At 58.0% G+C, this 27,962-nt stretch overlaps 1 protein-coding gene across 5 annotated transcripts in view; it reads right to left on the reverse strand.

Moving 5' to 3' along the window:
* Arhgef10 (Rho guanine nucleotide exchange factor 10) overlaps positions 1 to 27,724 on the reverse strand; it is an 86,616-nt gene extending 58,892 nt beyond the window's left edge. For 4 of the 5 annotated variants that reach the window (XM_071610642.1, XM_071610641.1, XM_071610640.1 and 1 more), the window contains exons 1-7: positions 27,666 to 27,724; positions 11,288 to 11,435; positions 8,005 to 8,160; positions 7,370 to 7,657; positions 4,870 to 4,933; positions 2,895 to 2,971; positions 968 to 1,024 (exon numbers count right to left, since the gene is read on the reverse strand). In XM_071610642.1, coding sequence (XP_071466743.1) covers positions 968 to 1,024; positions 2,895 to 2,971; positions 4,870 to 4,933; positions 7,370 to 7,657; positions 8,005 to 8,160; positions 11,288 to 11,324 — 679 coding nt within the window. In that variant the 5' untranslated portion in view covers positions 11,325 to 11,435; positions 27,666 to 27,724. Of the gene's footprint in view, positions 1 to 967; positions 1,025 to 2,894; positions 2,972 to 4,869; positions 4,934 to 7,369; positions 7,658 to 8,004; positions 8,161 to 11,287; positions 11,436 to 22,073; positions 22,152 to 27,665 lie in introns of those variants that run through there. The other variant, XM_071610639.1, reaches the window with a different exon arrangement.
* Positions 27,725 to 27,962: the final 238 nt, after the last annotated feature.

Consider the following 27,962-nt stretch of genomic DNA (forward strand, 5'->3'; position numbering starts at 1 on the left):
ATGGGTCTGCTCTACAGACGGTTTGTCATCTAACACTGCACTTCACTCTCTTAGCAGTCACCCATGAAAACTGGACCCTCACAGGCCACAAAGCGAAAGGAGGCAACACAGGAGCCCGGCCAGCTGCAAAGGTGTCCTCAGGGCTTGGTGGAGCAGCGCCCTCCCAGGCACAGGGCCACCCAGGGCTGAGCCCCACGGAGCTGCCACTGTTACGGGTGGCCCTGGGCTTGCAAGGCTACACATGCGCCTCGACCTCTGTTCACTCCTCTCTTCCTCCCTCACTTTCCTCTAGGCTCAGCACTGCGTCCTCAGAAGCCTGACATTAAGTATGTCCTCAGCATCCTCAAGGGAGCAAGCTCCCCAGTCTGTGGCCGGCAGATCTTCCTTCTTGAAGGAACCTGCAAGTCCAGGTTCAGAGAGAGGCTACTCCCTCACTCCCTGGTGCTGTCTCCCAGATGGAGAGGGCTGCCCCCCTAGTTCCTAACTACAGATCCGCCGTGGGCTGCCGGTCCCAGCCACCCTCCACGTTCCCACTGGATTTGGGACTCCGCTCTGCGGCATTAGCCTAATATAGACTGGTGTTTAACTAATCCTGGGTTGAGTCAGTATTTCTGAGAATTTATGTCTTTCTGTCATCCTAGAAAATTCTTAGCAATGCCCCCCAATCCTGATTCTCCACATTTTCCCACTGATGTCATCTTCAGACACAGGCTGGGGCTTCTTGGCCACCAAGGGTCTGATGTCTTTGTTCCTATCGTCCACATCTTTCACTCCTGCTTCACGTGCTGTCCACACATATGTGCATGCACACCAGTGTTCTACCACACCACAGCAGCGAGCCACGGACCACATGTGGAATGTGAACACAGAACACACATGCACCTGGCCCCGGGGTTGTGTGCACGCTCAGGAGCCCCTCCGCACCCAGAGGGAAAGACTGCTAAGCTCAGGTCCAGAAAGAGCAAACCTGGTTCCGAGTCTGAATTCTCCCTTGGCACATCATCGTAAATGGCTTCCTCTGGATCTGCAACAAAGGGAAGAAGCTGTAAAGGCCACCCTGAAGGAACCACAGGCACTTGGAGCTCCAAGGGCCACCGTCCCCTGAGAAGCCACACTGGCTTAAAAAGCCACTTTAGTGGGCTTCTTTGGCCCACCATGGGACAAGCACTGCTGTTGGGGAGGACTCTTTTGTTCGGAATGAGAGATGCCACTCTGTGGACAAGCTGTGGAAGGCCACAACAGGTGACCTGTCCTATGACCTGTGTTCAATTACTCATCTCTGCATGGCTCTCCTACACAAGACTGTGGCCGTAAAGCCTTCTGATGTACAAGTACAAAGGTGACCTCCAGAGTTTTAGAAATAAAGAGGGAACCACTTGTGCCATGTAAAACAGGAAAGCATTGACATGACCGACGGCCCCATGGTGCTTGCAAGGTACACGTGGGGGACGAATGTCTCAGCTGGCACCTCGTGCACCACTCCTGCTCCGTGAAGGTGAGTTTCCTCAGGAGCGGGCGGCACAGGCCACATGGCACATGCTGTATAAGACGGCAGTGACCGTGGCATTGACTGAAACGTGTCTGTTTCACAGAAGGACCTTGCTAGTCACTTTTCTTTTTAAGTGGGTGATGGCAGGCTGCAGGGTGGGTACCAGGGATTGAACTCAGGGGCACTCGACTACTGAGCCACATCCCCAGCCCTATTTTGTATTTTCTTTAGAGACAGGGTTCCACTGAGGTACTTAGTACCTCGCTTTTGCTGAGGCTGGCTTTGAACTTGTGATCTCCTGTTTCAGTCTCCTGAGCTGCTGGGATTACGGGCGTGTGCCACTGCACCCAGCCTGGGTCACTGTTCTAAAACACTCACTCACTCATCAGTGTTCCATGCTCTATAAAGAAGCACTCCAACTGCCAGGTCTTCCCATAGGGAAACCCAGGGTGAGGCTCCCTGTACAGGGCATGAGCTCCTCCTGCACCTGGCCACCGCTGCCAGAGCTGGGAACATGGCAGCTGCTGTCACTGACGAGCTCAGGGTCACGCGGGCATTACAACTGCAGCCCCAGCAAACACTGCCCCTGTCTGAGACGGGGTGAAGGACACTTGTTCACAGCACTACCTTTCAAGTACAACTCTTCTAATTAACTGGACTGTATAAGTGAGTAACAGGAGGAACTGGGGAAGGTTTTGCATTGGAAATAAAACCACTAGCAAAGAGCCAGATGATGATTTAATTCTGCGATGATCTTGATTCAGCAGCTCCTGGCAGAACCAGCTGGTTAAGCCAGGATCTGTGTTCTGCGAAGGTCAGGAGCAGAGCCAGTGTGAGGATTTGCAGGAGGCAATCCAATGCTCAGCAGCAGCTGCTGAGGTCTCCCCCAAGTCGACGTGCAAGCGTCAGAGGACCGGTGGGTCATAAAAGGCATACTCAAAAAGCAATCTTTACTTTTCATTAAAAATTAAAGAAATGAATCTAGCTAAAACGTGTGCTAGACGTGGCATGCTGGCAGGCATGCTGAACGCAGGGAAGGGCCTCATCCTGGGACATCAAACCACATGTGGAATTGCAATCTGTCCATGGCTGGCTGAACCACTGCCACCTCTAGTCAAAACCATCCAGGACAAAGTGGCTCCTAGGAATTGCAAGCAAGAATGCCTTGCCATCCCAGCAGAGTGGCCAACATGGGCTGCAAGTCAACATGTTAGTTTCCCAACCAAAGTCCGTACCAAGAGGTGCGACGGAGAGGTGGCAAGTGCCAGATGCGATCACCTGTAGAAACGACGGCCCGTCAGGGAACCTAGGGACATTCCCACCCATTCAGCCTCTGTGGCGCTTTAAATAAGTGAGAGATGTTAAAGCTTCTGATCTCACCAAAGAGAGGGCTCAGGATACTCACTCTCCATCCATGCTGTGTTGGCAGGGTCTGCTGCCCATTGGGCAAGGGCGCTGCCACCTCGGCTGTCTTGATCACCACTGAAAGAAAGCACCATGAAATCAGAACCCGCAGAAGCACCCCACCTCGGAGGAGTGGGCACCCGCCATGTGCCTGCGTGTGCACGGCTGGGCCTACTAACTGTGGTTTCCCTGGTATGACTCTACAGAAATCCCATGCCCAAATTCATCCCGACTTGTCAGCAAGTGCTCTCGACCACCTCTGCAAGCAGCAACGGGACTAGCACCACAGGACACAAGACAAATGCAGTCCCTGCCAGAAGGCCTGACTCGCCTCCAGGTCTGCACCATGCTGCACACGACACTGGGCGTTCAAGGCCTGAACCTTCACCCCAACTACAGGTCAGGGTCAGAGAGACACAAGGCCACCCTAGCCCATGGGTGAGTCACAGGGCCTGACAGGCACTTGTATCCTGTCCTGGGCCACGGGAAGCCACTGCAACAGTCCGATCAGACCCACTGGAGAACCTAAGGGGACAGCTTCAAGGGCACCGCTGCTGACAAAAGGAACACCAGGGTGCCAGGCCCAGGACACTTGCATTCTGCTGGCACTTCTAAGGGGAAACTGCAGAAGCCTAACAGGCCCAGAGGAAAGAGGGGACTGGGACAGGGCCAGCATCCAGACACAGAGGAGCAGAGCGCCAGGATCCAGGCCATGGAGAGGCGAGGTGCCTTGCCAGAGAGTGACACGGGCGGGGCCACAGCAGACACTGTTTTACTGAAAGCTCTAATGATAGCTGCAAGACTCTGAGGACAAGACTGAAGGTCTCCGTCACAACACCATACAGCTGTCAGCCACACGCCCCAGGACATCTCCAGGGCCCCAGTGGCCGCCTGACGCTGCAGGGGCCTGGGATCTTTGCACACAGCTTCTCCTGCGTGACTGCCGGCATGCTGAAGGAAGGGACCTCAATCATCTACTCGGAAGCGTGCCGTGTGACACGTACGACTGGCTCATTTCTAAGTTGTTCGCTTAGTACTTTAGCACTGTGTGTGGCTGAGGAGACCTGGAACTGCAGAAGGGAGACCGCGGGGGCTGCAGAGTCCCAGGGTGCTCTGCACAGCCCGCCTCAGGGCGGCGCAGGGACGCGAGCCAGGTCCTGGTGCTCCGGCGCAGCCCACACCGAGAAAGGAGGGTCACTGCACCTTTCAAGTGTGAGAATACACCTTTAAAAGGGTCCATTTAAAAAGTAAGCAAAATCCTGAAGGAAACAGGAAAGGTATTTTAAATCATTCTGAGCGTTTCTGCGTTTAAAGTCTTGTGCTCTGGAAACCCTCCCTTCTGTGGGCTCCGTTCTGGCTCCTCCCCTTCAGGAAGACCCCGCCTCCTGGCTCCTCCCCTTCGGGAAGACCCCGCCTCCTGGCTCCTCCCCTTCGGGAAGACCCCGCCTCCTGGCTCCTCCCCTTCGGGAAGACCCCGCCTCCTGGCTCCTCCCCTTCGGGAAGACCCCGCCTCCTGGCGAGCCGCAGGCTGCTGGGGCTGCGAGCCCCGCCCTCTCGCAGTGACTCATGGGTCACGGGTTCCAGGCAGGCTTCCTGAACCAGCCTGCACTGGCAGTGGGTGTGGGTCTTGACAGTGAGTCTTTCTCCCCAGAAGCCTGTCTGTGGGAGGCTCCAGGTCTGAGGTCCTTCAACCCTGAACCCTGAAAGGGAGAACAAGCCATGCTGAAGACAGCACAGCCCTGCCCAGGCCCACAGCCCATCGCCCTGGGGCAGCTGGGTGGCCCCACGTGGGTAAGGCACCTGGTGAGCACGCACTGGTCTGAGGGAGGCCTGCAGCACTTGGAGGGGCCTGAGGCAGGAAGGGGGCCGGGCCGTGGGCAGCAGGAGGCTGAGGGAAGGGCGGGCACCAGGCACGTGGGGTCAGTGCACGCGGCCCACCTGAGCAGGCAGGGCCTCAGGATAAAACAGCGACCTACCTGAGTGGAGGGTCTGCAGAACTTAGAGAAGCAGGCTGGTGGTCCTCAGCAACCTCCAGAGTTCCTGCTGGGAAAGAAGAACCCATGCTTTACATCCCAGAGTGTGTGAGCGGTCATCGCTCTCCTCTCATGATGAGTCCACAGCTCCCTTCTCACCACAGGCTTATGTCACCATAAAGATGACTGGAAGGCTTAAAAACCTCCAGTTCCTAGGCAAAATGTGCTCAGCATGGGGTCATGACACAATGTGAAACCCCAAGATCCACTGAACAAACAAAGCACACGGAGGTGCAGACAGATCAGGCTGCAGGTGGAAGCACACGGCCCTCTAGCTCCAGTGTCCGTGGGAATTTACAATCTGATTTATTTGCAGGGGCATCTATGGACCAATGCAGATGGCCCTCAGGGGAGAAAGCGTGACGTGGGTCCAACCTTTTGCACACACACTCACACTCTCACTCTCTGCACAGGGCCGACTCAGGCGCCTGGGCTCCAACAGGCATCCTCCTCTCAGCCCTGTGTGGGTGTTGAGAGCGGAAATCATGGCAAAGGCCATCCTAATGAGAAGACGGCTGACGAACAGCCAATCAGGTGCCAGCAAGAGAAATGAGTCTCCACTGTCCACACAGAGCCCTCAAAAGGGACTCATTGATGGGTAAGCCACCATTCCCAGTCAGCTGCTGGACGGCTGGCTCAAAGGCCAAGAGAGCTCAGCCGGCTTGGCGACTCCACGGATGAAGGCAGAGTCACACGGCACAGGCACAGGTGCAGGGCGAGGAAGTGCACACAGCAGGCGGGACTTCCAGGCCACAGAAGCAGGTCTCTGTGCCCAGTGCTGCGGGAGCTCAGGCGGGCCTCCCAGCCTGCTCCCACCCAGCTTCTTCTCACTGCAGGGGCTTCCACATGTCCCACCCCCAGAAGGTTGCAGTTCCTGGCTCGGATCCCCCCTTCAAGAAGGAAAGTGCAAGTTGGGTGTCCTCCAGAACACGAGAGCTCTGATGTGGGGCAGGGGCCAGGGGAGCATGCTCACCACACAGGGCACTGCGAGCGCTCTGCTGGCAGAAGACAACCAGGCAACCAAAGCAGCACCTGTCTCAGAGGCCTTCGGGACGGCCTTGGGCAGCAGGCCAGGGCTCGGTGTGGGAAGGGGCCAGGCTAGCACAGTGTCCCAAGATAATCCTAAGGGTCACAGCAGTCCCCATCTCCAGGGCAGAATCCTGGCACCAGAAGCTGAAAGGCAAGCAGGCTTTGGACCTGCCCGAGACCAACCCTCCTTGGAAAGAGGTCAGAGTGTTCATCTCTCTTCAAAAGGTAAACACAAACGGCCTTGTTCCTTGGCTCCAGGACTCACGGCAGAATTGACCACACCATGACTTTATTACAGGCTCTTGGTTGACAGTAAACATAATCAGCAGTTGTTTTAAGATTATGCTGAGTGATTTTTAAGCTACTTTAAATGATGCTCAATACTAAATAACCAAACAACTTAAAAACAGGCAGAGCACTTTAAAAGGAGCACATTCTCCTCAAGTGAAGGCCTCCACGACACACTCCCTGGTCTGCAGACGGGCCAGCTTCATGGTTACAGACCAAGGACAGACCATGGCTCGTGGCCCACTGCAGAACAAAGACAGGCGGAAGACACCTCTCCTACAAGCCCTCTGTGATTTCCAGAATCAAGAGCTTTCTTTAAGGAAGGTGTTTCTCTTAAATTGCTGCTAACTAGAAAGAAAAGGATCTCTGCTGAACTTCCCACAAGAGCACAACTGCGACTCACACCTGGGCCACTCTCATTCTGAGAGTGCCGCTCACGTTCTGAGAAGGCCATCTCTAGCTAACTCAGCCCAGCCACTCGAGACCCTCGCAGCTTCTGCGCTCTGGATAGAGACTGACTGCCCCCACCCCAGAACTGAGGACACAGGCTGGAGAGATGGGTGAACACCTGTCATCCCCAGTGCCTTGCTGCACACCCTGGCATGGCTGTGGGGTCTAGGCCTCTCCCCAGCCTCTCCCCAAGGTCTCTTCTTGCACCTCACTGGTGTGGCCAGCTCTGGAGCATCTCCGGGCCTCCACTGCAGGCCTGCTGCCGGGCAGAGGAGACACCTCCCAGGCAGAGTGTGCCCTTGTCTCTCCTTCCCTCCTCACCCCTCCTCACTGAAAATGAAACAGCTGGACAACAACTCAGAGGACGGGCTGGTTTGTGGGTCGACAGGTCTATCAGGACACACTGTTCCAGCCAGCAGCGGAACAGTGACGGTGAATGCCAGAGGAGGTGTGGGGCGTGGTGGCACTGCCAGAGGTCACCTATGGCTCCCTGGTCTTCAGAGGCCAGACTCGCAGGCTCAGCCTCGATTTCAAAGCCCTCCTTATCTGTGCCTTGTGGAAGAGAGCACTGATCCAACCCTATGAGCAGGAGGGTGACTAAGGTGGGGAAGGGAAGACTGAGCACGCCCTGCAGAGCCAGCGTGTCCCTGGCTGTGCCAGGGAGCAGGCGCAGTACCTTCCTCCTCTGCAGACTCCGTGCGGATGATGGCAGGGCTGCAGTAGGCTGGCTGCAGCAGGGGGAGGCTGCAGGGGACAGCGTAGCCGCAGGGCACAGGCACTGAGTACCCGCTGGGCACCTGCAGACCCACAGCTTCCTCCTCGGCGCTCAGGTCGGAGGGCGGCGGCTGGTCCTCCTGGAATGGTGTGATGTCGATGACGGAATAGGGGTTCACTCTGGCTGGGACCGCAAGGGGGGCAGGTTCTGCCACTGCCTCGGCGTCTGTGCTGGTCCCGTTTTCGCCTCCTGGAGGGCGGAAGGTCACCTGTCAGAGCACTCAAGGGCAGGCAGGTGCCCTCCGTGTGCGGGCCAGGAAGGCTGGACGCGCAACATATGCCTGGCGTGTCCCGATGGATATAGGAGACCACAGTCCATGCAGCACACGGCAGAACTGGGGTCCACACCCCTCTGGGACAGGTGAGATGGACACTGCCTGGTGGCTGACCCTGGACCACAGCTCGGGCTCAGCAGCCCCTGGTCCGTGAGCCAGCCCAGGCCTGGAGTCTGAACACGGAAAACCTGGGTGACTCCACAGGCTCCGGGAAGCCCCTCCCCGCAGGGCCACGCTGTGAAGAGAGGCACGGGGGACTCACCAGCAGGGGAGGAGGCTTCACCTGCCTCCCGGCCCTGGGGCCCAGCGTCTGCCGGGGCTTGTCGGTCTGCTTCCGGAACTTCATCTCCACTGTCAAAATCGAACTGCTCCCCCTCCTCCTCCTCGTTGTTATTAGCATCATATTTCACTTCGTTTTCTAAAATGTAACAAGTGTGGATTGCCAGGTTAACCGTTACTCCTGGCACAAGGCTTGCACCTTCCTGAACAAGGACAGAGACCACGGGGCGCTTCCCTCCTGGGAAGCAGGAGCAAGGCCAGCAGCCAGAGCATTCCCAAGAGGCAGACGGGCCACTCCATGCCCAGGAGGGCCTGGGCCCCAGCAAAGAGAGAAGGACAGAAGGGAAGCCCAGGCCGACCCTGCACTACTCAGGCGCTTCTGGAAGTAAAACGTAGAAAGGACCGTGGAGTACTCAATGGCCGAGGGAGGCTAGAGGAAGGGAGGGGAGGGTGGGGGAGGGGGAGGGGGAGGGGGAGGGAGGGGGGAAGGAGGGGAGGAAGAGAGCAAGGAGAGGGAGAGGAGGAAGGGGGAGGAGGGGAAAGAGGAGGGAGGAGGGAGGAGGGGAGGGGAGGAGGAGAGGAAGGAGAGAGGGAGAGGAGGAAGGGGGAGGAGGGGAAAGAGGAGGGAGGAGGAGAGGGGAGAGGAGGGAGGAGGGAGGAGGGGAGGGGAGGGGAAGAGGGGAGGAAGGAAGGGGAGGAGGAGAGGAAGGAGAGGGAGAGGAGGAAGGGGGAGGAGGGGAAAGAGGAGGGAGGAGGGGAGGGGAGGAGGAGAGGAAGGAGAGAGGGAGAGGAGGAAGGGGGAGGAGGGGAAAGAGGAGGGAGGAGGAGAGGGGAGAGGAGGGAGGAGGGAGGAGGGGAGGGGAGGGGAAGAGGGGAGGAAGGAAGGGGAGGAGGAGAGGAAGGAGAGGGAGAGGAGGAAGGGGGAGGAGGGGAAAGAGGAGGGAGGAGGGGAGGGGAAGAGGAGAGGAAGGAGAGAGGGAGAGGAGGAAGGGAGGGGAGGAGGAAGGGAGGGGAGGAGGAGAGGGGAGAGGAGGGAGGAGGGGAGGGGAGAGGAGGGAGGAGGGGAGGGGAGGGGAGAGGAAGAAGGAAGGAGGGGAGAAGAAGGGAGGAGAGGAAGGGAGGAAGGGAGGATGGAAGAGGGAGAGAAGGGAGGGGTAAGGAGGGAAGAGAGGAAGAGGAGGGGAGGGAGAAGGGAGAAAGGAAGGGGGAGACCAGAGGGAGAGGAGGAGGAAGGGAAGGGAGAGAGGAAGGAATAGAAGGAGGGAAGGGAATAGGGAGAGGGGGAGAGGGAGGGGGAGGGGAGGGAAGAAGGGAAAAAAGAAAAGCAACAATCTAAAGGCAGGGACCCCATGCTGAAGTCGCCGCACCCCAACTGGACACTGATAGGTGCTGCTCGGCCGGGTCTGGCCCCATTTGGCCCATGCTCTCCCTGCACTGGCTGAGGCCTCAGCCTTGTCCCAGCCAAGGCCTTCTGCTTGTCCCCAAGGACCCTGAGAGCAGCCCCAGTGCCCAGCGCTGTGGGCCATACCTGTCTCCGCGTAGCTCCAGCTCTCTCTGCCCCCCACCCGAGGCTGCTCGTACCCAAACTCAGGCAGGCTGGGCCTCACGGTAGTGTGCACAAGACTGGGTCTGCCATGCCCAGGGCATCCGAGGGAGCTCCTGGCCTGGGGCCCAGGGCTGGGTGACCAGGGCGAGAGCGCGGCAGCTGCTCTCGGGAGAGCTGAGCCCTCCCCTGGGCTTGCCACATCAAGAGGCATTCAGTCCCTGGCTCTTCACGAACTGAGGTTGATACAGCGATAGTATGATTTCTTTTTCTGAAACATAATCTGTGGCAGGATTTTAGTATTAATTAGGACAGCTCTTGCTGGTAGTGTGACTTTAAAATCAGGAACTGAGTTTTGCTTTCTGAAATACCCCAAAGCATCTTGCGAGACGATTTCTTTACGCGTCTCAGGTGGCTGTCTGAGCTGCTTGTGGGCCGCTGCCAGCCTGGACGCTGGGAACGCTGCCGACACTGCCTCCTTGCTCAGCCCTGTGGCAAGGCTGGAAGAGGTGCTGCTCCGTCTGTCCTTCCTGAAGCTGTCTTGTGTTTATAGTCTCCCCCAAAACTGTAAGTGTCTCCTTCATATCTCATACCAAAAGTACAAGCCTGGGCATCATGGCTGAAAGGCCAGGGCTCCCACAGCTGAGGCCCACACAGGTGAGACCCGCCCAGAGGCCAGCGCAGCCGCAGAACCGGCCTCTCGGCACCCATTCACACATCCCATGCCTCCTGGGTCCTCCAGCTCCAGATGACCCTCAGAGGTCAGTCCCCCACTCAGCAGGAGCTCCTGCAAACAGTGGCACCTGACAGTTCTCTGGGGGCCTCTCGTCCCACTGGACACTCTGGGCAGTTCACCACGCCACAGTTGGCTCTGGTGTCTCTGGGGCCCTGCTCACTTGGGGGCAGCTCTGCCTACAGAGCTTCTGGATGAGCATCACCAGGGCCAGAGGTCGGTGTGGCGGGCAGCGCAGGGTGGAAGAACCGAGTGCAAGGCCAGTCTCCTCCTGCCCACATGTGCTGGGTCCCAGAGGAGCTCCCAGACCTGTGCAGCCAGCTGCCCGCACAGCTTTGCCCCACCTGCCCCACCAGCCCAGGTTTCGCAAGAACAGGAAGTCCTGGGGATGCCTGCTACAGAAATGTTAGGGTCCACCATGGGCTGGGGCCAGCCTTCCCTGCCATGGGCATCTGGGCAGACTGAGCTCTGGCGAGGTGATAAGAAGGCTGTACCTGGTGTGGATGGACAGAAGAGATCCATGCTTGGCCCTGAGTTGCCCCAGAGAAAGGAAGCAGGAGAGGACTCCCTGGACCCCGTTCCAAGTGCCTGGAGAGGCTGTGTTCTAGTGGTGGAACGTTAGCCCTGGCCACTGGGCCTGCACGTGGACGTGGCCTCTGAACAGGAAGCCCTTTCCCTTCCACATCAGTCAGCCTGGGTGGGTGACGGAACACCTTGCAGGAAGCTGAGATGCCCAGGACAGGCAAGCCTGGTGCAAGAGGCTCACTGGTGCACCCCAAGTGCACTGGCCTAAGAGCTGGGACCCTCAGAGTTCATATCCCCTCTGAGCCCCAGCAAGCACCTCATCATTCTCCCTGAGACACTCTCACCCTCGTCTCCCCCACCACTCGCCCCCGTCAGGAGCAGCCTCGTAATTCCAGAAGCTCGGAGTGTTCAGGAAGAGCCCCTAGTGCCCCCGGGCTCCTGGACACCCCTGTGGGGGCCACGCACCTGTGGGAGCAGGAGGAGGGCCCTCTTGCTGGTCCATGCTCTGTGGCTTGGTCAGGGAACGGAAGCGGAGACACGGCCCGTCACATGCTGGCTAGGCAAACGTCACTTTCTCACCACGTGCAGGGCTTGTAGTGATGGCCTGATGGCCCTGTAAGGAGGAAACACAGCTGTCACTTGCAGCTGGGGTTAAAGAACTCATCCCCTACTGGCTGCAAACCAAACCAAAGAGAGAGTTCTCAGCCAGCGCGACTTCTCCTTGGGTCACCCGGAATCGCAGCCAGCAGGTAGCTCACAGCTGGACCACTGGGCAGGTCCCTGCCAGCCAACACCTCCGCAAGTCTTTGCTTAAGTTCATCCAGGGTTCTGAAGGGAAAAATCAGCACATAAGCCAAATGTGTCTTCCTCTTCCTTCAACTAACACCTTAGCAGTTCTGAGTAAAGAACTATCAGGATCAAGGTGCAGCTGACAGTTTTCTAAGCTTCCTCTGAGGGAACAAGTAACCAGTCTCTTGGCTAGGACAATCCCACATGCCTGGATCTAAAAAAGGGTGACACCCAGAGCTCATGAGAAGGCTGGCTCCTAGCTCCAGAGGAGGATATCCTGTCCACTGACTCACAGGAGACCTCCCCGCACCCACCTGGCTTCAGACGGGGACAGAGGGTTGGAGGAAAAGCCAACTGCTTCCGTTCCCACGTCAGGAACAACGCATGCGACGGACGGCGGCGCCTGCCCCCAGCGCCTCCTCCACTGCCAGCTGCCTACCCAAGGCCATCACTGGCTTCACATGCTCCTCACAGAAAACAGGCCTGGAAAAGCCCTGGGGTGCCAGCGGGCACGGCCTTGGACTTCGTCTGCAACCACCTAAGCCCAGCCAATTATTTTAGCCAAATTAATTAACAAAATGCGGTACTTTCCAGAGAAAGCCACTGTGTTCTCAAACTAAGATGAGCTGGCAGTGCCATGAAGGCTCTCATCCACTGAGACGCGGAGGGCGCCAGGGGCACCCATCAGGAACAGCCACCCCTCTGCCCCATGCTCCCCTTACCCAACTTTTCCCTGACATCCTCACGGGCATTTAGAAGCTGCCAGGACCTTGCCCAGAGCTGCACACCCTGTGTGAGCAGCTGGCCCTCCTCACTGGCATCCGGAGTCTCAGTTCCAAAGTCCCTACTTCAGCAACACTCGCAGCTCCACAGGTACCGGGAAGCTGCTGGGAGCAGTGGCCTCCCTTGGGAGGATCACAGTCACAGCATCGCCCCAACAAGGGGGTTCTGCCTCAAATGAAGACGCAACAGCTCAGAAAGTTCAAAGGACCTACCCAGGCCATACACGGGCAGGTGTACGACGGGGAGCCTCAGAGCCCAGAGGCTGGGGCAGAATCTGCCTGTCCACATGCCAGGTGAGACCTGGCAAGTTCTGAGATTGTGCAGCCAACTGCTACACCTGGAACTGGTGGGCGGCAACAGTGTCCACCTCCCAGCACGCTGCAGGTGAAACACGGCGCGGGGGATGAGAATAGGAGTCTCATCAGTGCTGGGCGCGCACGTGCCAGCTGTCACTGCTGCTCACAGTGGGGGACAGGAGTGGTCACTGCTGCAGTTCCTGCTACTCTGCTCCAGGCCCTCCAGCCACACCTGGAATCTACATGCTGGACACTGAGGACATCAACAGAAGTGGCAAAGGAGCTCATCCCCATGGTGGGAAATGGACTTGGTTTCCAATCTAAGGCAGGCGTGCTTAGGCTAAAGGCTGGGTCACAGTTGGGAGTGCCACAGAAGGAAGGGTCCTCAGAGAGAAGCTGAGCAACGCGGACACTGCCTGCCGCTGGACAGGGATGTAAGTGAGGGCAGGCAAAGGGCTGCTGTAGTGCCAGTCCAGCCAAGGACACACCTGCTGTGCTGCAGAAACCCGCGGTTCTGAGACAGAATCGACTCGCCCTGCACACACACATGCAGGTGCACACGAGAGCCCCCAACCACTCACAGCAGCGCACTGCATTCTGGGCAGACATGGCCACAGACTTCCTCCAGCTTCTCCCAGGGAGGGCGCAGGGCAGGGAAGCAGGGTGGACAGGACTGGACCATGGGAGGCAGTCCTGGTGACCCCGCGCCTCTGAGGCTGAGGGCAGTCTGCACAGCCAGGAGAAGGAGCAGGTGCTGGAAGGCCAGCTTGAGTCCCGCGTTTCATGGAACACCGCATCGGGCTGCTCGCATGACGCCCGTGCAGCTGCAGAACAGTCAGGGTGCGTAAGGAACGGAGCACGGAACGGCACGTGGCTCCCGCTGGGCCCAGGCCCCGTGCCCATCCTCCAGAGTGCCAAGGTCTCAGGAACAGGACAGAGAGGGCCATCAGTGAATGTCCCTGAACTCTAGTCCAGAGAAACGGGGAAAGAAAGACACAGGCATCTCCAGACACCTGCCACAGGAGAGGCGGCTGCCCCGCAGCCCTGCCCAGTGATGGCTGAGGCTGAATCACCCGCCTAGAGGGCATGGGACAGAGACCAGCTCAGCCTGCAGTGACCCGAGCTCTGCTGTGCGACTCTGTGGCAAGGGCCAGGGCTCGCCTCAGCAGACTGAGCACTGAGGTCCGCAGAGTCGCACAGCATGGGTTTGCTCTTCTCTAGAGGCCTTCCTGTCAGCAGAGAAAGCAAGCACACTCCACCTGCATCTGCTCAAGGTGGAACGCAGGCACGATGGCCCACTGTTGGCAGCCACGAGGCTCTCTGAGTCTCACAGGGGCCCAGTGTGCCCTCTCTTTGGCTAAACATTTCCTGACCATGCTGCGTGGGTCTGGCCTCACTGATGCTCTGTTTTTCTGCCCAGAACACCTGGAAAAAGGGTCAAGCCAACCCATCTCACCAGTGTGACCGGTATGAGCAGGATGAAAAAAGAATAAACACCTGAGTTTTGCAGCAACACCTGATCTCTGAAGTCACACTGGCTGGCACTCACACAGCACTTACACGTGTCAGCTGAACTGGGGCTTCACACATACCAGGCCACTTAACCACACAACTCTCTGCCATTCCCCTGAGGCCAGAGGGCCCGCAGCAGGCCTGTGGCTCCCTGGCTGTCAGCGGCTATCAGGACTGCTACCCAGTCCCTGCATCCCAGACAGTGTGTCAAACAGATGAGCCAGGGCTCCAGACCTTCTCCTGCATGTGAGTGCCCCTGGACACTGCACCCCGGAGCAGGGGGCTTCTGGGGCTGACCCCCAGGTGGAAGTGGTTCTCACTGGAGCACTGGGGCAGGAGCTGTGCCTGCTGCGGGCAGGCGAGACCGACTGATGCGAGGCAGAGCCGAGGGTCTGCTTTCAAAGCACCCTTGTCTGACCTGCGTGCAGCGTGAGCAATACCAGCCTCGGCTGCCCAGCTTTGTTTTCATTACTGCTGTCATCGTCCAATTTAAGCATCTTAATGAAAGATCTCATTGTGCATTTGGATTGTGGTTTTAAACAAAAGTAGAAACGGTCAGTTAAAGAGCCCAGACACTAACAGACTGCCCCAGCCTTTTGTGTTCAAATATTGTGCTCCCTTTCATACAACTGCGCCTGGCCAGTGTGGCCACGCACCCCAGAGTCACACGACTGTGCCTGGCCAGCATGGCCACCCACCCGAGTTGGTGAAGGCCCCTGATCACCACCCCAGTGGTGGTACTGGGCAAAAGCTGCTGAATTCAGGCAAACAGGAAAGACCGCAGCCAGAGACCTCAGGAAACTGGGCATGAGCCCATGTGCACAGCCCTGCTGGAATCCCCTGGCCGAGGCCCTCAGTGAGCAGAGGGCAAAGCGGCTGGAGGCTCTGTCTGGTCACTGTTCCTGGTCAGACAAGGATCTGACCCACCCAGCCTGTGTCCTCTGCTGCAGCTGGGCTGCTGACGTGGCCATCCCACTCTGGCAGGCTGGCAGGAGCACCGTATCTGGTAGCACAGGTGTCGTGCCTGCTTCAAAATGCTCTGCCAGGTTCATGCGACAAACACAGGACCTGCGTACCCTGGGCCTCCTGGCCCCTCAGACCTTCAAAGGTGAGAGCTCATGGAGCCGTCCTGAGTCGACACCACACGTCACACTGCAGTCCCACCAGAGGCAGCCCCTGGGCAGAGGGAGGCTCAGGTAAGGCGCAGGACCGGCCCTCTCCAGGTTTAAGAGGAGGCAGCTAGGGAGCAGAGAGCCCGGGAGCGGGTCAAGAGCAGCTGCAACACCCATGGGTTCTCGGTGGCTGAGCAAGACCTGGCTGCCTGCTGGGAAGGCTCTGTACCCATAAAGAATCCCTGAGGGGGTGCAGACGTGAGTACAGGGTGCTCAGCCCACCCCACTGCAGAGAGAGACAGTGGACATTCCTCTCACTGTCCCCGGGCACAAGCAGACAGGATGCTTACAAAACCTGAGAATCCAGACATGCTTTCCACAGTCACTCTTCCCCAGGACTAGGGAAGCCTAGCGCGTCAGAGCTACTGTGTGGCTGTGTAGACAGGTCACTTAGGGACTCCAGGTGGAGTCTGCATCAGAGCCTGCGCCCACTCCAGGAGGGCAGCAAGCAGCCACATCCCTCAAGGTGCAGCTTCAAAGGCTAGCCATGTGCTGGGGCAGCTGTCTTCCCAAGGGCTACCAGAGCCCAGGATCAGACCCCCTACAAACACTCCTGCAGGACCAGACCCCCTACAACCACTCCTGCAGGACCAGACCCTACAACCACTCCTGCAGGACCAGACCCTATAACCACTCCTACATGACCAGACCCTACAACCACTCCTGCAGGACCAGACCCCCTACAACCACTCCTGCAGGACCAGACCCTATAACCACTCCTACATGACCAGACCCTACAACCACTCCGGTAGGATCAGACCCCCTACAACCAGTCCTGCAGGACCAGACCCCCTACAACCACTCCTGCAGGACCAGACCCTATAACCACTCCTACATGACCAGACCCTACAACCACTCCGGTAGGATCAGACCCCCTACAACCAGTCCTGCAGGACCAGACCCCCTACAAACACTCCTGCAGGACCAGACCCCTACAACCACTCCTGCAGGACCAGACCCTATAACCACTCCTACATGACCAGACCCTACAACCACTCCTGCAGGACCAGACCCCCTACAACCACTCCTGCAGGACCAGACCCCCTACAACCACTCCTGCAGGACCAGACCCCCTACAACCACTCCTGCAGGACCAGACCCCCTACAACCACTCCTGCAGGACCAGACCCCCTACAACCACTCCTGCAGGACCAGACCCCCTACAACCACTCCTGCAGGACCAGACCCCCTACAACCACTCCTGCAGGACCAGACCCCCTACAACCACTCCTGCAGGACCAGACCCCCTACAACCACTCCTACATGACCAGACCCTACAACCACTCCTGCAGGACCAGACCCCCTACAACCACTCCTGCAGGACCAGACCCCCTACAACCACTCCTGCAGGACCAGACCCCCTACAACCACTCCTGCAGGACCAGACCCCCTACAACCACTCCTGCATGACCAGACCCTACAACCACTCCTGCAGGACCAGACCCCCTACAACCACTCCTGCAGGACCAGACCCCCTACAACCACTCCTGCAGGACCAGACCCCCTACAACCACTCCTGCAGGACCAGACCCTACAACCACTCCTACAGGACCAGACCCTACAACCACTCCGGTAGGATCAGACCCCCTACAACCAGTCCTGCAGGACCAAACCTCTACAACCACTCCTGCAGGATCAGACCCCCTACAACCACTCCTACATGACCAGACCCTACAACCAGTCCTGCAGGACCAAACCTCTACAACCACTCCTACAAGACCAGATGCCCCTACAACCACTCCTGCAGGACCAGACCCCCTACAATCACTCCTGCAGGACCAGACCCTACAACCACTCCTGCAGGACCAAACCCCCTACAATCACTCCTGCAGGACCAGACCCTATAACCACTCCTGCAGGACCAGACCCCCTACAACCACTCCTGCAGGACCAGACCGCCTACAGCTACTCCTGCAGGATCAGACCCTACAACCACTCCTACAGGACCAGACCCTACAACCACTCCTGCAGGACCAGACCCCCTACAGCTACTCCTGAAGGACCAGACCCTACAACCACTCCTGAAGGACCAGACCCTATAACCACTCCTGCAGGACCAGACCCTACAACTACTCCTGCAGGACCAGACCCTACAACCACTCCTACAGGACCAGACCCTACAACCACTCCTACAGGACCAGACCCCCTATAACCACTCCTACAGGACCAGACCCCCTACAACCAGTCAGGCAGGACCAGACCGCCTACAGCTACTCCTGCATGACCAGACCCCTACAACCACTCCTGCAGGACCAGACCCCCTACAACCACTCCTGCATGACCAGACCCTACAACCACTCCTGCAGGACCAGACCCTACAACCGCCCCTGAAGGGCCAGACCCTACAACCACTCCTACAGGACCAGACCCCCTACAACCACTCCTGCAGGACCAAAACCCTACAACCGCCCCTGAAGGGCCAGACCCTACAACCACTCCTACAGGACCAGACCCCCTACAACCACTCCTGCAGGACCAAAACCCTACAACCGCCCCTTAAGGGCCAGACCCTACAATCACTCCTGCATGACCAGACCCCCTACAACCACTCCTGCAGGACCAGACCCTACAATCGCCCCTGAAGGGCCAGACCCTACAACCACTACTCCTGCAGGCCAGACCCCCTACAACCGCCCCTGAAGGGCCAGACCCCTTAGAATTGCTCTGGCCGGGATGGGCAGCCGCCACCTGCATGGGCACTGTGGAACCTGGCCAGCAGTACCTGGGCTCTGCCCCCAGTGCCCGCTGTGCCTGTGTGTCTGCTGTGTGCTTCAGCACTGCCACCACATCCTCAGGAAGGCCCCCCCTGCGCATGCTGAGACATCTCAAGTGACCTCTGAGGATGAGCTCTCATTCGTGGACAGAAGAGAAAGAATCCAGGACTCTCCAGAGGACACAGGGATGAGGACGGGTGAAAGGCAGCGTGAGCAGCAGGGGCTGCCCGGGCTGGAGGAGCAGAGCTCTGGCTGGGGGTGCACCTGAGGGCATGGAGGGGCACCGCCCATCAGGACTTGCCCTGGCCTGGCTCCCACTGCCTGCCACAGGCACCAAGCTCCATGTCCCCGGTCTTCCACTCCCTGCTGTCCTCCCACACCCTGGCCCAGCCGCCAGGGTGGCCCCTGTGGACTTGGCCACGTCACCTCACCTGTGTGTGCCCTTCAAGCCCCCTAGGCCAGCAGAGATGGAGCCACTAGTACTGTCTCCATGTTCCCTGTTGTCCCCCACTAGAAGCCAGACTCCACCAGGAGACAAACAAGGGGGAGAACGACAGGACCCTGCGCACGCCCTCCCTGGCAGTAGGCGGATCAGCGTGCGGGCACTCACCTGCAGCCCCAGCACGCCAGACAGCAGCACGTCTGCAGGGGTAAGAGTGGGGAGAGCAGAGATGGGCTATGCGCTGGGCACCCAGCAGCACGCCCGCAGTGGTCAGCTCTCAAAACCAGGTGTGGAGGAAGAAGGCAGGCAGGAGCGCCGGGAGGGCATCCCCGGACGCACAACTGAGCTAGACCCCTGGCCAGTCTGCACTGGCCCTCAGCAAATCCAGCACCCGAGCTCCCTCACGCAGACCCCAGCAGCCAGCGGCTGAACTGGTGGGAGGCGGGTCTAATCCACTGCTTTCCTCCCCTCCTGCCCCCAGGCAGTTGTCCCACTGCACCTGAGATCATGGCACCCAGACAAGGGTGGCCACCGCATCACAGCCCTCCCAGGAGCCTCCGCGGGCAGACACACACCAGGTGTCACCACGCCAGCCCAGCAGGAGCGTCCTCTCTGGGAAAAGCCAGCCAGAAAGAACACCATCGCTCCCACTGCCAGCTGTCCCAGCACCTGAGTGGATGCCACCTTTACCTGGGGCGGCACGTCTTTGCAGCTCTTTCTCATGACATGAGAGGTATATTCACAAAACAGAGCAGAAAGCTCCCCGCCAGAGAGTCATCAGACCTGCCTTTGCTTGCCCACACTCGCTTGTGTTTCCAGGGCCAGTCCATCAAGAAGGAACAGAATGGAACAGAAAGTTTCTGACTAGACCAGAAGAGCAAACAGAGCTACGAGTCAAACCAACTGTTCTCAAAGGTCAGAAGGAAGAGTGGGGTAAAGAGAAGAGCACCTACCCTAGTCCCAACATTGTACCCAGGGATTTCATGCACACAAGTTCAAACTTCAAAGTCACTTTTATTTGGTACTGGGGATTGAACCCAGGGGCACTTAACCACTGAGTGACATCCCAGGTCCTTTTTATTTGTTAAGACAGGGTCTTGCTAAGTTGCCGAGGGTCTCATTAAATTGCTGAGGCTGGCCTCAAACTTATGATCCTCCTGCCTCAGCCTCCCCAGGTCACTGGGATTACTGGTATTTACCCACATGCGGGGTGAAAAGTCACTTTTATAATAAGATATTAAGGCTATGGGAGTTTAAGTAACTTGTGAAAATCCCCCCAGGGCTATAGTCCCTTCCTGCACTTAGATGCCTGCTGCTGAGAGTTCACATCCCAGTAGGGGGGCTGGAGGAGGAGTGGGATGCCACAGTTGTCACACTCCTAGCTGTGGGAGCCGAGACATGCAAGTCCAGCTAAAATCCCTACAAGGAAGGAAAAGAGTGGGGACAGGTCAGACATTCTGCCCAAGCCAGGAGGCAAGGATCTTCCTGGAAAGGCCCAGAGTCCGGCTCACAGAAAGGGAGTGCCGGGCTGGAAAGGGCCAGGAGAAATGCAGGGGCTGCCGTCTGGAACTTGGGAGAGGGGTGGCCTGGTCACTCGTGTCCATGGCATGGGCAGGCCTGAGAACAAAGGAAAGCCACACATGCAGTGTTGAACAGGGGCTGACTGGGGGAAGGGAGGCCAGGGCACGGTGGGTGTCTGCAGGAAGGCTCTGTGGTTGGGGACAGGATGAGCAGCAGAAGGTGTGGGGGCCAAGGCTGTAGCTGTCGGCCCTGGGCTGGACTTCTTCAGGGCAGTAGGTGACCCTCAGCATGTCCTGTGCAGCAGTGCTGCCCCCTCTCCCACCCACCTGCAGACTTAGTCCCACGGAGCCCTGGGGAAGATGTCCTAGGTGGCCACTTTGGTTCAAGGCCAGGGGCCAGCGGGATCCCTGCGCGAGGATGATTAAGACCGTCCTCAAACATCAGGGGGAAGCCCCAATCCAGCAGGCTCCAGGCACACACGTGCCCCTCGCCCCTGTGGCGTCCATCCCTCTGGTGGCCCTTTCCCAGATCCTGGACCCCTGTCCACGTGCAGGCACCACTGAGCCACGAGCTGGGGATGGTCCTGGCTCTACTCCTGCCCTGGCTGGAGGGGCGGCCTGGGTGATGAGCCTCAGTCCTGAGCACCAGATCCAAGGGCCAGGAGGCAGCAGCCACTCCACGGCAGTGAGGCTCACCCTGCGGCAGTGCTCCCAGAGCAGCACCTGGGGAGCAGCCTTCTGAGGCCTCAGGGTGGCTTGGCAGGAAAGGTGCCACCAGGCCATACCTGTGGTGGGTTCTGGGCAGAGCCCAGACTCGATTTCTCTCCACTCTGAACCGGCTGCTGGTCACCCCACCATCCCTGCACCCTCAGCAGCCTGCTCTTGTCCATGTCCAGTACTGGGCTCAACATATCAACAGGAACTGATATCCCGTTCTGCCAGCACCCCTCTGCTGGGCCCCAGGATGCCACGCTCTGCATTCCTCTCTCCACCAGTCCTGCTCTCTGCTCCCATGCGGGCCTGCCCCTTCCTTGGTGACCTCAGTCAGCCTGCAGCTTCACTGCCACCTGGACAGGGTGACCTCACCAGCACGGTGCTCCTCAATGCAGCTGCCTGTAGCACGTCCCCAGGGGGACCTGGAAAGTTCCCACCATGTGACCAAGGCCCAGCTCCGCCACCCACTGCCCACCAAACCAAGCAAGCCTGGGAGCCGTCCCCCATCCTTCCTTACTGTCAAGCCCAGGACCAAACCAGGAGCAGATACAGTCAGCAGCCTTCAACTCTGTCCATACACCACTGACCCCGGCTGCCTCCCAGTGTGCACCACCGCACCTGTGCCCAGAGCCACGTGAAGTCTCAGGTACACCTCCAGGCCTCCGTCTGGGCCTCTGCAGGGTCACTTCTCAGTAACCCAGAGGACAGTCCTACAAAACGTGAGCTGACTGGCTCGACACCCTCCAGGCATTCTGTCACAAATCCTCCGCTGCTCTGTTGCTCTGACCTTCCGTGGCTTCCGGTCACACTCTGAACCTTCACGGGCCTTCTTCATCTCTACTGCCCAGCTGGCCGCAAGCCCAGGCACGCTGCCCCGGATACCCTTCACTGGCCTTCCTGTTGACTTTGGGCCTGCCTGCACCCCCTCCCCTGGCCCTATACTCCTTCTGCAAGGAATGCCCTTGCCAGGGGTACCAGATGGACCTGGCCACTTCCCTCAGTGTTTCCACTGCCCCCACAGTTCTAGGTGGCCAACGTGTGGGACAGCAGGCATGCTTGGGAAAGGATGTCCACCTAGGTCCACCTAAACCCCCAAGGGAAATGAGCCATGTGCAGAAGCACTTGGCTATGAAACTAGCAATCTCCAGACAAGTGCACACGACTTCTGTCCCCCCCAAGTCCACAAGGTCACCAGGGCCCCCATCTTCTGCGTGCCTGCTCCTGTAGACACACCGGGGTTTGGAAGCAGCTCCTTACCACAGGAGCACAGGCCAACCCAGCTCTCCCTCGGCTGGCTGGACTACTGCACCTGCTCATGCTGGAAAACCTAGTCTCCACCAGCTTCCCAGGGACTCTGCTGTCGGCAGGCCGCACCTTCCATTCCCTCCTGTTAAGTCAGAGTGAGACGCAGGTCTCAGCTGTCCTCCAGGGGCAGAGGGCCCCCCTCCTCCCAGCAGGGCCCCCAGGCTGCACTGCACAGTCCCCGACTTCAGACCCTGGGGCCTGGGCCAGAAGCCGAGAACCGTGCCACTCTGGGTCCTCCCAACCCCACAGAAGAGCTGAGACTTGAGCTCCACTAAGAGCGGTCACACGGCGAGAGCTCCCAGAGCCAGCAATTCTCCTTGACTGCACTCTGCAGCGCCCCTGCTGGCTGAATTCAGAGCCCACACGTGACATTCGCGAAGCTCCTCTGAGGATCAGCGGCATGCTGGGCAGGGATCAACACTGCTGCTGGGTGTGGGCTGCTTCCTACTGGCCTGCTGAGCCCAGGGCTGGAGAACAGTCACGAATGGGCTTCCTCATCACCTCTTCAGCAAGAGGGCCGCCCTGCAGTGGGAAGGAAGCAAGCTGGCCTGGCCAGAGCAGAGGCCACCACACGGCCCTGGCAACATCCTGCCCACCTTGCCCCCTACAGGGCCAGGCTCAGGCTGCCCACACTGTGAGGAACAGACCTGCGACATCCCCATGCAGAAAGCCTGGACCTGAGGGCCATCATCACCAGCTCTGGGTCCCCTGGGTGGGCTGGGCTCGCCCAACAGGCTTCCCACCACCCTCCTGCACACGCCCTGCCTTCCCCAGCCACTTGGAGCCACCTCTACAGGGAAGAGGAGCACCGCCCAATTAGGTGGGACCAGACCACGGCCCAGATGTGCTGGAAAGCCAGTGGCCCAGCCTATCCAGAAACCAGAGCCTTCAGCCCCAGCTTGCAGCTTCTGCTCAAGTGGGCACGGGACACCACCCAGCGTACCAGTGCCCTGTCAGTTCACCTCCTCATGTTCCTAAAGGGAGCCAGAGAACAAACTGAAATCATCGCTGTTTTCCTTTCATAAAAAATTAAAACGTAAGACATAAGTGTGCACAGAACATTTTTATCAAAATATAATTCCAGGGTCATGGGAGTAGCTCAGTGGTAGAGAGTACTTGCCTATCACACACAAGGCCCTGGGTCAAATCACCAGCACCATACATGCAGAAGAAGCCTATTTAAGTGTGTCTGCATATACACACATACACGTACATACATACACACAGGTGTGTATATATATAATACGTATACACACACATAAGCATATGCAATCCTAAGGCCTTTCTTATATAGTTAGCTTTTAATTTCCACATTAGACAACACAGGTCAAAAACCAGCTATAAAGGTGATTCTTAAGTTTTCCTTTCAGTATTATATCTCAAAGGGAACATCTATAATCTTTCTTTAAAAATATTAAGCATACTTTTTTTTATACAAGCATGAAGGCCTGTTGACCAACCAGACAGTATGCCCCCGTCAGGACACAGCTGGTGCCTTCCTTGGGGACCTGGCCCCTTGCACTGACAGCTCTCAGCTGCTCCTTGTTTCCTTCATCCCATCTCCAGCTCCTCGAGACCCCGAGACAAGCACGAGCAGAAGAGGACCTTGCACCTGGGCTGCGCGCTGAGCCAGCAGGCCCAGGTCTGCACAGCAGTGCCACGAGGCTCCAAACAGCTAGTAGGTACCCTTCCCCACCACACAACGGTCTGATATTTCTCATATCAGAAGGTGATAGAAAACAAAAACCCTAACCTACGATTTTTAAAAAATATTTTGCATGTTTTCCCACTTTTAATAGAATATCAACAACCACTGAGAATATTTTCTATTAGCAGGTGTCAGTTCATAATGCAAAGAAAATCAAGAAACGCCAAAATGGAAAGAAAGAATGACACACAAAATGACTGCTCCAGGGCTAGGGTGGTGGCTCCCGGCAGAGCGCTTGCCTCACACCTGCGCGGCCCTGGGTTCTATCCTTGGCACCACGTAAGAAACATGAATAAATAAAAATAGATACTGTGTCCATCTGCAACTAAAAATATTTTTTTAAAATGACTGCTCCATTTTGTAGTCAAGATTTTTAAATTTTACACGAAGGAAGGAAGGAAGGGAGGGAGGGGGAAGGGAGGGAAGACAGGGAGGAGGGAGGAGAGAGGAGGGAGGAGGAAGGAAGGGAGGGAGGGAAGACAGAGAGGAGGGAGGGAGGAAGGGAGGGAGGGAAGACAGAGAGGAGGGAGGGAGGAAGGAAGGAAGGGAGGAAGGGAGGACAGGGAGGAGGGAAGAAGGGAAGAAGGGAGGAAGGAAGGGAAGACAGGGAAGAGGGAGGGAGGAAGGGAGGAGGGAGGAAGGGAGGAAGGGAAGACAGGAAGGAGGGAGGAAGGGAGGAAGGGAGAAGGGAAGACAGGGAGGAGGGAGTAGAGAGGAGGGAGGAGGAAGGAAGGGAGGGAGGAAGGGAAGACAGGGAGGAAAGGAGGAAGCAAGCAGGGAGGGAGAGGAGGAGGGAGGGGGAGCAAAGGGAACCTCCAGGCTGGGCAGCTCTGGAAGCGGCCAGGAGAGAGTGCAGGGGCTGGCCACAGGCCTCCCAGGTGCAAGGTGCCCTCGCAGGGGTGCTGGTCTCTTTGTGGGGCGCAGGCAGGACCTATCAAGGCCAGCACTTCAGGGTCACACTGGCCATGGCTTGCTGCCGGGCCTCGCCCTCCGTACAAGCACTCATGGCCCACCTGCCTTCCACTCTGGACTCACCTTAAACCAAGCCAAGCAGGTTTGGACCCGGAACACCTCTTCCCTGGGCAGAGTCTCCCATCCTTCCAACACTGCACCTCTGGAGGCTTAGTTAATGAGAGCTGAGATTCTATCAGTGACGAGAGCTCCGTTCCCCTCTGACTTCACACACTCACTATCTACCTGGGCGATCCACACACGGGTGTGAATGAACACTAACATGCTCTCAGTACCCAGACCCACACCTCTTGCTGCATCCTTTTTATCATATGTTGTGCAATGAAAGATGATGTACAGCCAGGCACAGTGGCACATGCCTGTGACCAGCAGCCTGGGAAGCTACGGCAGGAGGGCTGCAAGTTTGAGGCCAGCCTGGGTAACCAAGACCCTGCCTCAAAACTGAAAAATAAATAAATAAATAAATAAGTAAGTAAATAGATAGGGCGCAGGATGTAGTTCAGCAGTACAGCATCTCTGGGTTCAATACCCAGTACTGCACAAACACAGAAAGAAAAGAAAGAAAGAAAAAAAAGGAAAGGAAGGAAGGAGGGAAGGAGGGAGGGAGGGAGGGAGGGAGGGAGGGAGGGGAAGGAGGGGAAGGAAGGAGGGAAGGAAGGAGGGAAGGAGGGAGGGAGGGAGGGGAAGGAAGGAAGGAGGGAGGGAGGGAGGGAGGGAGGGAGGGAGGGGAAGGAGGGAGGGAGGGAGGGAAGGAGGGAGGGGAAGGAAGGAGGGAGGGAGGGAGGGAGGGGAAGGAAGGAGGGAGGGAGGGAGGGAGGGAGGGAGGGAGGGGAAGGAGGGAGGGAGGGAAGGAGGGAGGAGGGGAAGGAGGGAGGGAGGGAAGGAGGGGAAGGAGGGAGGGGAAGGAGGGAGGGGAAGGAGGGAGGGAAGGAGGGAGGGGAAGGAGGGAGGGAGGGAGGGAGGGAGGGAGGGAGGGAGGGAGGGAGGGGAAGGAGGGAGGGAGGGAGGGAGGGAGGGGAAGGAAGGAAGAAAGAAACAAAGGGAAAGACTGCTCTATCAGGCAAACATGGGTTCTCCTTTTTATGATGCTTCCCCCCTTTACCTATAGGCTAATGCGGTCGCAGGTGCCGTTCCCACTGCAGTAGCACCTGCAGAAAGTCTCCAGTTTAACTCCCAGCAATGTCCCAGGGTCCGCCCCTACCTCACCACAGAACGGCACAGGAGAGGCAGCAAAGTACCACGACAAACCGGAGGTCTAGAAAGTACACCTTCTGAACAATAAAAAGCTCTTTTGAGCTGGGGGTGTGGTCGGCAGTGCAGCCTTGGCAAGCGGAGGCCTTGGGTTCCAACCCAGCACTGGAAAAAAAAGTTCATGTTGAATAACTGAATCTTGCCTCATCCCTCACTGTCCGCAGCTCCTCTCACAACTGGTGTGTACAGAGAGACAGCGACTGTGAACAGCACCTCACACAGGGTCAGGAAGTCCTGCATGGCTGTGAACAGTGGCAGCACGCAATGTAACTGCAGACGCTGGCACCAAGGCCTATCAGATAAGCACTGGTAGTGCGCAGGGACAGGGCATCTTCTTCTTCTTTTTTTTTTTTTTTAAAGAGAGTGATAGAGGGAGAGAGAGAGAAAGAAAGAATTTTAATATTTATTTTTTAGTTATCGGCAGACACAACATCTTTGTATGTGGTGCTGAGGATGGAACCCGGGCCGCACGCATGCCAGGCGAGCTCGCTACTGCTTGAGCCACATCCTAGCCCTAGGGCATCTTCTTAAAACATATACAAAGTGTGAATCTCAGTTATCTTCTCTTCTAGTAGAAGGAACTTTCTAAAAAATGGGTTTCAAGATACAAAAAATGTTATCCCTCAGGGAAACTAAGGAACCCCTGTACCCAACGCAGCTTTAGGTGCCACCCAACCACAGGGCCCTCTGTTTGGAGTCAATGAGAACTTCCACCTCCAGCCAAAGCAAGGAAAGGAACACTGGGGTGGGTGGCACCAGGCACCTGTGTTGCTTTCAGGGAACCTGACATCCCATTAAAAGCCCAAACAGCTGGGCTAGGTGGCCCACACTTGTAGGAGGACTGCAAGTTCAAGGCCAGCCTCAGGCCAGCCTCAGAAAAGTAGGAAAACCCTGAAACCCTGACTCAAAAGAGGCTGGGTCTATCTCAGTGGATCCCTGGGTTCAATCCCCAGTACCCTACACCCACACATTCACCCACACTTTTACACTTTCACAGTCAAAACTTAAGGGCCCCACAGAGGGGAGAGTGGAACCAGGTGGAGTAACAAGGTACCTGCTGACCAAGCAAATCCACTTAAACCCTGCCTGCATTCTTGGGCAATGGGGGCTGTGGAATGCAGGAGAGAGACCTGCAGGCCCTCATTCCGCACCAATCATTATCCCCACACAAATACCTGCCTTTCCTCACATTCCGCCCCACTGCGTCCCGTGGGACGTGGGTTCACCCCAAGTCTCTGTGGGTGCCCTGGCACACTGGCCCCAGGACAGCTGTCCTGAAGGGACTGGACACTGCTGGAGTTGAGGGGCTGCCGTCTCTGGCTCCTGGGATACCTTCTGGAGTTGGGGGGGCTTCCCTGTCTGTGCCCAGGAACAGCCTCTGGAGTTAGGGATCCCCGTGTCTGGGGACACTAGCTGGAGTTGGAGGGTCACTGTCTGTGCCCAGGGACAGTCACTGGGGTTGGAGACTGCCCTGTGTGACCCCAGGGGAGCCATGGAGTTGGGGGGCTGCCAGCCGCACTCCGCGCATCCCGCAAACCTCGGGTGGGATTTAGCTACTTAGAGGAGCTGGAGAGACGCGCAACTTTGAAAGCAAACAAGAAAGCCCGCGAGAGGCCCAGGCCGGGCGCGCCCAGGACCCCCGCCCGCCGCGGGGGCCGCACTCACCGTGGGGCCGGAATAAGTCCGCCGCGTCCGCATCCGCGTCCGCCGATAGTCCCGCGCCCCCCCACCCCCGCTGTCCCCCTCCCGCCGTGCGCCCAGGCCCCGCCCACGCCGGAGGGAGGCCCCGCCCACCGCGATGGAATTGGCGCATCCCAACCGTTCCGAGCGCCCACTGGCCGGAGCTTCTGCCCATTTCCCGGCCGGGCCCCGCCCTCGCGCCCGCGCATTCCTGCGAGGCCACGTGGCCATCGCACCCCCACCCGCGACGTCCCAACGCCCCGCCCGGGCTGCGCACGTGTG

This window comes from Marmota flaviventris, chromosome 3 (assembly GCF_047511675.1).
Source record: "Marmota flaviventris isolate mMarFla1 chromosome 3, mMarFla1.hap1, whole genome shotgun sequence".
Lineage (NCBI taxonomy): Eukaryota > Metazoa > Chordata > Mammalia > Rodentia > Sciuridae > Marmota > Marmota flaviventris.